Source organism: Camarhynchus parvulus, chromosome 1A (genome assembly GCF_901933205.1).
Source record: "Camarhynchus parvulus chromosome 1A, STF_HiC, whole genome shotgun sequence".
In the NCBI taxonomy this organism is placed as follows: domain Eukaryota; kingdom Metazoa; phylum Chordata; class Aves; order Passeriformes; family Thraupidae; genus Camarhynchus; species Camarhynchus parvulus.
In genome coordinates, this window is record NC_044586.1 from 18,777,097 (window position 1) to 18,789,675 (window position 12,579).

The 12,579-nt window shown below is 35.7% G+C and overlaps 1 protein-coding gene across 4 annotated transcripts in view; it reads right to left on the reverse strand.

Moving 5' to 3' along the window:
* SLC41A2 (solute carrier family 41 member 2) overlaps nucleotides 1–12,579 on the reverse strand; it is a 46,014-nt gene that overhangs the window by 13,340 nt on the left and 20,095 nt on the right. For all 4 annotated transcript variants that reach the window (XM_030959821.1, XM_030959820.1, XM_030959822.1 and 1 more), the window contains 3 exons: nucleotides 10,903–11,050; nucleotides 10,488–10,567; nucleotides 468–599 (listed from right to left, as the gene is read on the reverse strand). In XM_030959821.1, the coding sequence (XP_030815681.1) occupies nucleotides 468–599; nucleotides 10,488–10,567; nucleotides 10,903–11,050 (360 nt within the window). The remainder of the gene's footprint in view (nucleotides 1–467; nucleotides 600–10,487; nucleotides 10,568–10,902; nucleotides 11,051–12,579) is intronic.

Below are 12,579 nucleotides of genomic sequence, written 5' to 3' on the forward strand. Positions count from 1 at the left end.
GTGGGAAATACAGGAGAGGAATAACCTGTGAAGAAATAATCTAGAGAGAAAATGGCAAACTGGAAATGGAAAGCAGGGATTTGGCTTAGTAATTATGTTTGATACAAGTTTGGCCCTAACAGGAAATTGGTTTGAAGTTCTGAAGGCAGACAAAAGTTGGGAGCAGGTAGAGAAGCTAAGGAAAGTTGAAGGCTGAAACCTTTCTGAGTGGTTATTCTGGTGTCCTGCCTCACCAGCCTATTCCGGGGCCTCACCCTTCTCTGTGCTCCTCTCTGGTAATCCATCCCTCAGGGAGTTTTTTGTGATTATCACAGGCAAAAACAGCTGTAGGTAAATGAAACTGCCAAGCCTCACCCAGCCTTTGAATTGCGCACAGCAAGTTCAGTTCATTGCCATTTCTCACTAGTGGTACAGTTTGGCACACTGGGATAAAGAGATGTGAGACAGGATTTTTAACTCAGACATACCTGTACCACAGTATGTTCTGCATGGGTAATAGCAACCCTTGGCCTCCTCTGGCAGCTCTCCAGGAATGCTGTGTAAATGGAGGTAGGTCGAAATTCTGCTAGCTTGAATAGCTACTAGATTGCCACCAATACCTGAAATGCAAAGGGAAACCAATGAAAAATGTTCAACTATTTTTTCCTCTAGCAGGCAATATTTTTGCACATTTACCAACTTCCTTTATGTTTATCACACTACCTTGCAAACAAAAGCCAAAATGAAAAATATCTTTAGAATGTATATTAGTTGTAGACAGGCTGCAAGTCATTAAAATCAGTCCAAAAATGTGGGCTACAGTTTAATGTATCACTGGGTATTTGGAGATCAGTTTTGAACCATGGCAAGTGCAAAAACTCCAAAAGGTTCATCTTACGCTTTCTCATAGGTGAAACTCTTTTTTATCACTGCCTCTTCTTTGGAAACCCCTCTTCGATCACCAGAAGTATGACATAGTTGTGCCACTGCTGGATTACCTCCCCAGGAGAGTATTTCTGGCCAGGGTAATTAATGGAAGCTCACTACCACAAACATAAATGCAGATTTCACACACACAACCACAGGGCCAGAGAAGGCTTCAAGAGTTAATATATTCATTCCCCTCTGAGACAAAGCATGAGTAACTATAGCGTTCTGCCACTTATAACTCAGGCTGAAAGAGCAAGATGAGTGTCTGAACAGCTGACTGTTAAAAGAATGGTAGTGATAGAGATTCTAGTTTCCTTCTGAAAAGGGGCAACGAGTTCAAGTTGTACTGGCAGAGTATTCACCTCAATATAAAAAAGAAATCTGTTAGGGTGAGAAAAATTCAGTGGAACAACCACCCCAGGGACATGGTGGAGTCCACTTCACTGGAGATTTTCTAGATGTGAGTGGAGCAGGTGCTAGAAAATCTCATCCAGGCTGCCTTTCTCACATAAGGTTGAGCCAGATGATATTTCAAGGCTCCTTCCATTCTAGGCTGTTTCATGTTCTATGAATTTTTACTTCAACGAACACAAAACTAAAACAACTTGTTATATCCACACTGCAGAGTGCAGTAACATGAAACTCTCCTATTATTATACTGTTACTGTCTACTTGCATATCAAGCAATGCCTTTTCTTTCCCTGATTTGGAAGCTTTACATAACAATGGGTTAGTCTAAGAAGATGCAGTAGTAATGCAGATCTTGTCCCCACATCAGAAGGAGAAAGGCCTTGTTTATTGTAGTTGAATTAATTTGTTTATCTGATGCTTAGGGCTTTGTCTGGTTGCAGAACAAGTATTTGTGGAAACCAGAAGGCACTGTTTGCCGAATTCTTTTGGTGATTACGGAGTGGTTAGCACAGAGATCTAATACTGAGATCTGAAAGATGTCCTGCCTCACTGCTAGTTAAAGATAGTAAATGGCTGAAGCTAACAAGAAAGGCCTTTTAAGCAAAAATGTCAGATACAAATCAGGAAATGCATGTTCCCAGTCAGGAGAAACAGGGATAAAAGATGAACTACCAAAAGGCTGAGTGAGAGTTTGCAAAGAAAATTAAAATAGCAGTAGATCTTTCTTCAGATGAACTACAAGTACCAACGTAAGGAATGTATCTAAACTAGGAGAGGTTTAAAATTATTAAAACCAATCTAAATAGGACTCAAAATCTGTCCTTCCATTGAGAATAATAAATTAGATTTTTTTGACTAGGGAGAATAAGATACTGAAAGAGAGGCAGAAGTAAAATTAAGGATCAATGTACTACATTTGGAAGGGGATCAGATAATTTCAATGACTGAATTATGAAAAAACTGTTATGTAAAACCTCTTCTTAATAGAGCTACAAAGTGAGGATAGTGCCATATGACTGGAAAATATGAAAGTTTCTGCTAAAAGTGAGGCCATAAGGCAATCTGGGTAACTACAATCAGGCTAACAACTGCAATAATTTATTTATGCACAACAATATTAAGATTAAAAAATCGTAAAATATTCTGCCACTGTCTGCTTCTGTTATAGCACTACAAAAAGAAATAAAAGACAGAAGTACATAGGGCTGGTTTGAGCTTTTTAGCAATGCAACTACAAACCACTTTGGCACAACTCTGTAGATTTTAAATATTTCCTAGGATGTATGTAGTCTTCTTTTGTGACTGGTAATTATTTGCTTCAACAAATTCAGACAAGGAAATATAACAGGTGATCTGGACTTTTTTCCCTAGTTAACAATACAGGAAATAAGATAAAATACAGATAAAAGAATTAAGGAAGATAGAAATAAATTCACTTGAAATGGTGATTAAAAAATCTGTCTGGACAACAGACAAGTCAATGAAAGAAGGTGTAAGATTGGTTGTCAATCCTTTGATGGAAAGCTATTAATGACAAACCTTTTCACTTTTATAACCATCATTTAGAGAAAGTATTCCCCAAGCCCTATTGCTCATGTAGATAGCAAGAAATTACTGACACGTATCAAAAATTATTCTAAAATAAACTGGCCAGCCATGGAATACAGGTAAAGGAGTTGATAGCTACTCTGCAAAGGAAGCTGACAAGCTAACCAGAACAGCCAGTGCAAAGTGCGATTTCAAGAGGTGTAACTAATTTCAGCTGAGTTGAACAATCTATTTTAGCTAAATGAAAATGAAATATTTGTATGTTTAGCAAAATTATTTTAAATTTTATTTATCTGAGCCTCAATAACCTAATATTAGTGATATAATTTGAACTCACAGAAGATAGTCAGGTATAGTGAAGTGTAAATGCTTCTAGATCCATACATCCTACTCAGTCTCAGCCAGCCAACAATGTATGGTGGTCACAGCAGCAGTGACAGTGTATTTTAGTTCTGCCCATTCACTATCAATTCCTAAAAAACTGTTTTTGAACTTCTGGGCCAATTTCAACCACATCTGACACAAGGACAGACATGGTAACTACTTCCAGGCATATTTAAACAATCTACCAAAAACAAAACAGCGACTAGACAAATAAAAGAAAAGATCCAAAGCCATGCCCTCAGTGAGACAAAGACAGTAATATGAGTTATATAGTTCATGGCATAAGTGTAAGCAGGCCAGCTGGCAAGTTAGCTCTCAGCTTGGAGAGAGGCATGACGCCTCTTGCTCAGCCAGCAGCCCAGCGAGCCAGAAGACGAACGGCAATGTTGTGGAAAGCAGAGAGAAAATGGAGAGGATGTTGTGAGCAGTGGGTACAGCAGGAACATGAAACAATAGGGAGTACCACAGGTTGAAAAGACTGTCTAAAAACCGTAGGATACAAATGAGAGCAGAGTCAGGTCTCACTATTCTGCTGGTCACCGAATGACTTGTATAAGGCTGAATGAATCACTTAATATGTACAGAGATATTCCGTTTGTTTGGTAACAGCAGCTACTGTGCATGTGCAAAAACCATCTCAGCTACACCAGATTAATCAGATCCCTGCAAGAAACAGAAAACAGATAAAACTGCATAGGTTGGCAAGGTGTCGATATGCAAAACTGATAACTTCTCAGCATCTTCTGAATGTATAAAATGGTCACATGCTCAGTAGCTGCTCATACTATTAAAAGCTCTGTGGATGTATATGACGACTGTCTACATGAACATTTGATTAATCCAGAAATTTTTCTCCTGGAAAACACTACTGCAGCCATCGTAGCAAATACTAAATATGTGAAGACTTACTTCTTTAGTTTCCTTTCCTTTTTGCAAGAACTACAACATAGGCGGAAACGATTTATTTTAAAAGTAAAATCCTGCAATTATTACTTCATTCCTCTCAGAAGAGCAAATGTGTTTTACTTCAATACAAGAGTGCTGCTTTGTCAATAAGCAAAGACATGTCGTCTGCTAAAGTGCAAAGGATGTCACTCTGGCTTAAAACTTTAAAGCAAATTTAAAACCTCACCATTTTATCAAGGCAGTTAAGGGCTAAGCAAGAATATTTCTTGTAAAAATTGTTATTACAGGTCTTCTGTCTAACAAGCACAGGAAACCATATTGAAAGTAGAGCCAAAACCATACCATGTATTTGCAAACAGGCCTATGGGAACAATTCTATTAATTATCATCTGGAAAAAAGAAATTTTTCTAACAACAGAACTAATCATGCTATTCAGAAAACCACATTAAAGCACTTTACATCAATGACTCTTAATCCTTCAAAACAAATCTGTGTCTCATAACTCAGTGCAGGTAAAAAACCGAGAAGTTAAGGGAAGCTGGATCTTGCTGATCTCAGTCTGAGATCATCCCCTCCTCTGGGTAATGCACTGGGCTGGCTTTTCCCTCTGATCTTACACTGAACTTTTTGATAAATAGAGTAAGGTTTTTCAGGGAATACTGGAAGGAGTAGTTGATAAACCAGAGGGTTGTGCTGCTATTCAGAGGGAACTGGATACGCTGGAGAGCTGGGTCAAGAGAAATCTCCTGAAATTCAACAAAAGGAAGTGCAAAGTCCTCCATCTGAGTAGGAATAACCCCATGCATAATGTTATTATTAACCAGTAAAAAATCGTGATTTAAGTACTTGTTTAGTACAAGAGGACAACTGTACAACAGGCAACATAAAATGTTAAGAGCAGTATTCAACTACCTATATATATGAACCCTGTCAGTTCCCATTTCATTCTTCTTTTTTGTTCATTTCCTTAAATACATATAATTGAAGAACTATTCCTGTGGGAAACTGCCTTGAATTAAAGTATTGAGAGCACCAGATAAAGTGAACAACATACTCAGCTTTAATGACCACTGCTATGACTGTTCATGAAAATACAAATAGTTGCATGATGAGGCACACAAAAATTGTGTAAGAACAGGCAAAGCAAACCTAAGACTTTTAGAAACCCAGTTCTATGGACAGGGATTAATCAGCACAGAATAATGTGTTGTTTCCAAGCAGCTATAATACAGGTTGTGCAATGGGCCTAAAATCAATTAATATCTACATAAGGGGAGAATCAGGCCAACATAATTCCCAAATTGATCTTTCTTGTAAATCTAGAGATTTACATCTTGTAAATCTAGAGATGGAAGGCTAGAAGATTCTCACTTTTGCACACTCCTGAGCACAATCCACAGTTCAAAATAGTCAGCTTTGCCAAACAGCTTGTTTGAAGTTCAACATTTGCATCACAAAAGTGAAATTAAAAGGATGAAAAAGAATCTCAGTTGCAATGGTGACCAAAAACTCTAAATTTTGGAATAATCATCTTATCTTTCAGAAAATGCAAGATGAATTTTTGCCCTGACCTCTCTACCATTAACTTTTAAAAATCCTGTTTTATGCAAGTGAAATGCTTAGATTAGAAACCTAACTAGCTACCTCTTTATATGGGCTTTTTTTCATTCATCTTCCATTTTACTTTGCATGTCTTTTAGTACTTTCAAATGTTTGGGGGAAAGCAGATGGAAAATATTAGCTTTACCTAGATGGATGTTATTCTAGGAGAAAGCTTTATTATATATGCAACTATTACATTCCAAGTTTGATTTGACTCATAAATAATTTCTTTCACATGACTAATAAAAAAATGCCAAGAAATGAAAATGCTCTGGATATAATTGTGTTGTGAAAACAACACAATGATTACTGAAATCTTCTAAAAAATTTACGAGTAAGACTTAAAAGAAAGATCACACACTGAAACTATATGCAGATTTACATGTACAAGTTAGCAACTAAAAGGGAGTAAATCTATCACCCAATAATGCATCAGAAGAAAATAATAAAAATCAAAACCCTCCTCCTTATTCATGCCAAAATAAAGACTGAATTATACAGCTCTCATACAGTAGAGGTGCCTTCTGAGACTAACACATTCTTTCCAACTCAGGATGCAGAAAAATTAATTTGCAACCCAGCCAAATTGCTCTACTCCCATCCAGGTACACTAATGTTTTCCTTTGTGATTTACAGAGGCAAATTTCAGATGCTCAACTCTCTGAGACAATGGTTATATTCTAATCAAAACATCACTCAGTTGTGGGAAAAATCAAAGTACAATTATACTAAAAGAAATATAAATAAATTGCTATTAAAAGCTGGGGATTTTTTGAGGAGGAAGAATGGTTTCTTGGGGGTTTTTTCCATATTCTCCAAAACAATTTACAGTAAAAGCTCTCTGAAAAAACTGAAAGTCTGTCATTCAATTTACCCTACTAACAGATAAAAAAGGGATGTTTTGGGGAATGTATTGTATAAGCTTAATTTTCATCTCCCAGACAACTGGCATTCACTAAGTTTTGTATTAAATTTTCCCATATGTGTTTCTCATATTCCTCGATAGCGATGTATTCCCTCCAGATAGCAAATAATTTTAAAGTATGAACAGCCAAAGAGTAAAAATTATTAGAACAGATTTGTGTTACCTTTAAAGAGTACTGCTTCAAACCACCTGCAAAGGAAAGTTTTTTGATATGAAGCATTTCCAAATTTCAGGTGTTTTAAGAATTAATTTGCAGAACTGTCATTCTTTAAGGTGCATAAAAATGGGGTAAAGTCTACTGACATGTTGGTTATTACCCAGTAACTTCTGAAATGCAAATACTTAGAAGATATCTCACAATATTTTGTATAAACACAAAAATGGAGAGGAAAGTGGCTTTATCTGGTAACTGCACCTTAGCTCATCTCTGTTGCATATTCAGAAGCATGCAATATTATCTTTTTTTTCTGCACAAAAGGAACTCAGTTACTTGCAAATTGCAAATCCTGAGCCAAATTCAACATGCTGTGATGCCGTAAGAGGATTTGCAAATTTTAATTCATAAGAAAACACAACTCAAAATCGACTCTAGAATGAAGCATAGCCACACTTGGGCTTAGTTATTTTATTCAGAACTTCAGTACATCAAAGAGACATCTAAATCTCAAATAGTCTGCAAGTTGCCTGAAACAACAAAATCATTTTTTATTTTCAAAAAGCAGAGATGCAATTTAACCCAGCCAACCACAGAATTAAACATGTGTTTAACAGTGAGAAAACAGAAAAAACAGTTGTGAAATATGTCTGGCCACTGGCTGTAAAGCTGACTATAAATGCCTTTCTGCTTAAAAACTATTTTAATATTTTGGGCAAATATTTGTAGTTATTGTTAATAGGGGTGGGAAACTTTGAGGTTGCTCAAATTCCAGACCAGAGTATCTTTAGAATATTGAGTATCTTCAATATTCTAAAATATTTATGGCTCCACAGTGCAAGACATGATTAAAGTCACTTGTCTCACATCTAAGAATAAGCAAACTATCTAGCCAGGACTTGAATGAAACCTACTTAATGGTGCACAGGAAACCTAACTAACACCTGAGTGTTTTGCAGTCAATATTGTTCAGGCGCTCAAGATACAGCAAATGGCCCTGAAGAAACAGTGACATTGAAATTCTGGACAAATTTACAATGTCCTTAAATTTTGGCTGGACAAATTCCCAATAGAAAAGAATATTTCTTTTAGGTTTCCCTGATGTTTTTTTTCCCCAAGTTTTCTGTGCCATAGGAGCAACAAACTTTAAAGTAAAAGAAAATAGAAGGGGGAAACCCTCAATTTCTTTCGCTACTTAGGCTTACAATCAGAATTCCAAGGCCAAGAAAGGTAGAGAAAACTTTCTGCAACACTAATATTTTAAAAGCCATCTGTTAAGTGACCTAACACACCTTTCATGTCAGTAAATGAGTGTCAACAGATGTGCTTTTTTAACTGAAGAACTGCCTTACCCCCAGTTTACTACACTGTACTGACCAGCTATATCAAAAGGTGTCAGTAGAATTATGAAACCCAGGAGAGGCTAATGTAACAGCAACCCAAAAAAATTACCTACCTATAGTTTCCTTTTCCAGAAGGTGCACCATAAACCCCTGCATCCTCTACACAGAACATATCTTCTCTGTATTTTCCAATAGAAGTGCCTCTACCTTTGAGTAAAGCGTGCCTCTTGCTATGCCAGCCTCCTGGAAAGACTCTTTCCTTCCCTGTCTGCTCAAGCAGCCTCAGCTTCCCCTCTCTTACACCTGCCTAACTCTTCAAAGACATTTTGACCTGTCAACTAAACCTCCAGGCTCTAGGTTTTGGCTAGTTCTTTTCCCATAAAGACAGTTCAAAAGCATGTATGGGCATTGCCTTAATACTGGTTTGGGTACGCCTGCCTAAAAAGAAAAAAGAACAATCCTCTTCTCTTAGGAAGCAAATCCAGGGGATTAACCAAAAAAGGACTACTATAAGAAAAGTTACAAGTGTAAAGCAGAAAAAAAGCTGGAGATCAACACATCTGCCTTCCTTTTAGGTATCTGGAAATCAAAATGGAAACACACAAAAGTTAGATGCAAGTATTTCCAATTCTGAATTAATAAAAAGGCAAGGAACAGATAAGGAAACCTAATGGCTGCAGTGTAAAATTTCATTTACAGTTAGCAAGGAACTCAAGTTGCAACATAGAAATGTTTCACATTAAAAGTAAGAAGAAAGGAAATAGAGGGCCTTAGTGAGAAAGAAGAGTAAGCAACATGCTCCGCTGAAGACTTAAACAGTCAGTTTCTTTTGTCTATTGCCTTCATAAAAATGGTGATACCTGATCCCAAGTAAATAAATACTAGAGCCTGGGAGTTAAGTTAGATTTACTGTATCTAGAGAGCTAAATGAACAATCCATGAAGTATTAGTGATCATTTTTGCAAACTGATTATTTTGGAGGTTAGAGAATACCTAAGGGCTGTAGTGGAGAAAACAGAAAATATATCTTTAAAGTGGGTCAAAAAGGATGATGCAGAGAATCTGTATATCAGTGAAATTTATATTCCTGCATAAGAATTAGAGCGAATTATTAAAAAGACAATTTATAAGCATCCAGAAGACATGAAAGCTGTAAAACAAGGGCTAACATGAATTTGCCAATAACATGCTTCTGTCAAAGCCTCTAACTGAACAGCTTGTTTAATGTTTGTAGCAATAGATCTATTAACTCTCAACCACAGTAAAGCTTATAAAATGTTTAGATACTGTCCAGTGTTACATTTCCATTAACAATGTCTGGAAAATTAATTATATCAAGGCAATGTGCTTCAAAACAAAAATCCAACGACTATATTAACATCTTATTATCAAGGTGGAAAGGAAGTGGCCATAATTAATTTCATTTATAGCTTAGGAAACAGAATAGAACATATTCATATGAAACTTGCAAGGGCAAACTTAAGTTAAAACAGAATCATCTTGGTAACTAGAGAAATGGTTTTAATAACAATACATAAAAGTGCAAATTAGTGTAAGAAATCAAATGGAAAAATACAAAAAGGAGAAAGAACAGCTAGACAGCAATACAGTGGGAACAGAGCTGGTGATTATAGTTGTTGCAAACTAAACAGGTATCAACCCTGTGGTACTGTACTAGGAAAGAAATTTTCAAACTGCACCAGCCTAACAAGATATCAACTATTCTTCTAAAATTTGGCTTGTTCTTATCCTTAGGAGGTAGAACACTTAATGATGAAATTTCCACAAATTCATTCTTTACAGATCTGAAAAGTGCATACCAGAAACAGCACACATTTACCTTGAGAAATGTATTTACTTGCCTGTAGTATGCTTCTTAGTTCTTAAATCTATATACATTACAGATCTATAGTAAATTATTGTTTGAAAATTTGTCTTGGATGTTCAGAAAAAAAAACCCTTTGAAATAAAAAAGTATCTACATTTTCTCAGACATAACTGCTTCAATATAATATTTGATAATTTAATATTTGAATATACTCTTTCAATATTTACACTTTCAGTTTCTTAATGCATACTTGAGGTTTCTACTTCTCACATTCTCTATTATGTTTCAGTGCTTGTAGTGAAAATAGGAAGCACTTCTTAGGTGTTCAGATAAACAGCTGTTGACATCAAAATCAAAACTTGAAATTAATATTCCAGATATTAATTAGCACAAGAGAAATTTACTGTAATAGACATTTCTCAAAACAAGATATATCAATTGATACATAGCTGCAATTAATCCTGTCACTGTCTTACCATTAATTACCGGGGTATAAACAACAATTCCAACCAAGTTAGGATCAGATACTGTTGTGTCCAGAATAAGGCCACCAATACTGAAAAGAAAGTACAATATTTAAAATAAGGCAAGCAAGATCATTAAATATAAGATCATTATCTCATTCTGAGCTACAGACTAACATCACAATAGCTATTCACTTATTAAAACTGGCTCTTGTATAACAAAGACCACAGAGTATTATGCCAATTCCTCTACTTTTAAGATTCATAACTTTTATTGGATTAAATAATCTCGTAGCTCAGTGCCAAAATTCCAAAGTCTAAATTCTAGAGGGTCTTAATTGCGTCTCCCAAGTACAATCAAGTAAGATACACAGAGATACAGGAGGACTATCAAGATGCTTCCATGCAGCAAGACAAAGAGACCTACCTGCTTATAATCATGGCAGTTATAACAGGCTCCCATCCTGAGTGGAGGACAGTTCTGGTAGCTGGGTGTTTGGCAGCAATGACAATCCCCATTGGAGTCAGAGCCAAAAAAAAGGCACCAACCAAAGGAGATACATAGTAATATGTCTCTAAAATAATAATAAAGAAAAAATCCCTTATTTTACTCTCCAAATATTTCTACATATTTTTCTTAATTTAGAAATTATTTCTATCTAAAATAAATTATGATCTATGCCATACAACTGAGAAATTTTAATAGTCTTCATTACCATTACATCTGAAGTTTCAACTACTGCACTAAGCAATATGATTAATATCTGCCATCTGTGATCACTGTCTCTCATCTTCTCAAGGACAGAACCATCAGTACAAAAATGAATTTTGAAAAGGATTTTTGTATAATGCTTTATGATAAAAAATACAGTAAGGATGTAGAATACAAAACATTATTTTGTAACCGAAGAAAAATGTTTAAAAGAAACTGAATATAATCGTAATGCATTTTGTTTATATCCAAATTCTTAGCAGATGTACACTCCCTTCTTCCCAAAGCAGGTAAAGTGGTAATCTTTCCAGAAATAGCATATCTAAAAAGATTCAAGCGTGATGTGCAAAATTGAGACATTTATATCAGTAGCTCAGCTGTTTCATAGCCAGTCTGAGTCTGAGAATTAACAGGCAATTCTGCTGCCTGCCCCTACCCATGACAATTCCATCCTATTTCATAGGAATACAACTGCAAACACTGGTGAGTAGAATCATAAAGCTGAGACTGTAAAGTAAACAGCTGCTTCCACAGAAAGAACACTAATTTTTTCTGATTAATTCGTTTTATAATCCCATCCTCACAGAAGCTACTACAGTGATCCAAAACTTCCTAATTCAACAGTGAGGTAAATAATGGAAAAGTTATCCTAATGGCAAATATATATGTATAAACTGTGCAAATATTCCATTTTTAAATATTTGTTTTATGAGAAGTGTGGTCATGTACCTAATGCTAAAACACATTTTGATAAAACCTTCAAAATTCAGACAAGTCTTACAGCAAAATATATTTTAAATTAACAGGTTGAAATAATTAATATAGATCACACTACCAAAGAGCAGTAGTTGGTATATAAAAAATATCCTCACCCATGTGTTATGGCTTATTACAATGGCTGCAAATCCAAGCAATTACTACTTTGATATTACCTTAGTAGATCTCCTGAAAGAATTGCTGTAGAACTTTTAGAAGTTACTACACTTCTGCATTGAGTAACAACCTCTGCAGCAGAGCCAGAGGTTGTAAGGTAACTTACATAATATAGTAAGTTATGTTTCCCTGGGCAAACTAAAAGTAGAAAGCTTTTAGAGTGAGAACAAGACAAAGACCAAGAGAGAAGTAATTTTTTCCTGTCCTTATCTAATTATTCTACAGTGTATTATCTCCCTCTGCCTTTGTGGGGCCTTTTTTTCATCCTTTCACCTCTTTTTGTGACCTAAGAGGTGGACCATGAGAATACTCAGCTCCAGTCTAACTTTTGGGAACAGTGAGGGACTTTTTTTTTTTAATCTATGGCAGACTCTACTGGTAGAACATCTTACTACAAAAATCTAAAAATATTAACCTTGAGATGCATCTTTAAAGAAAAGGATTGACATCTTCCTCTTC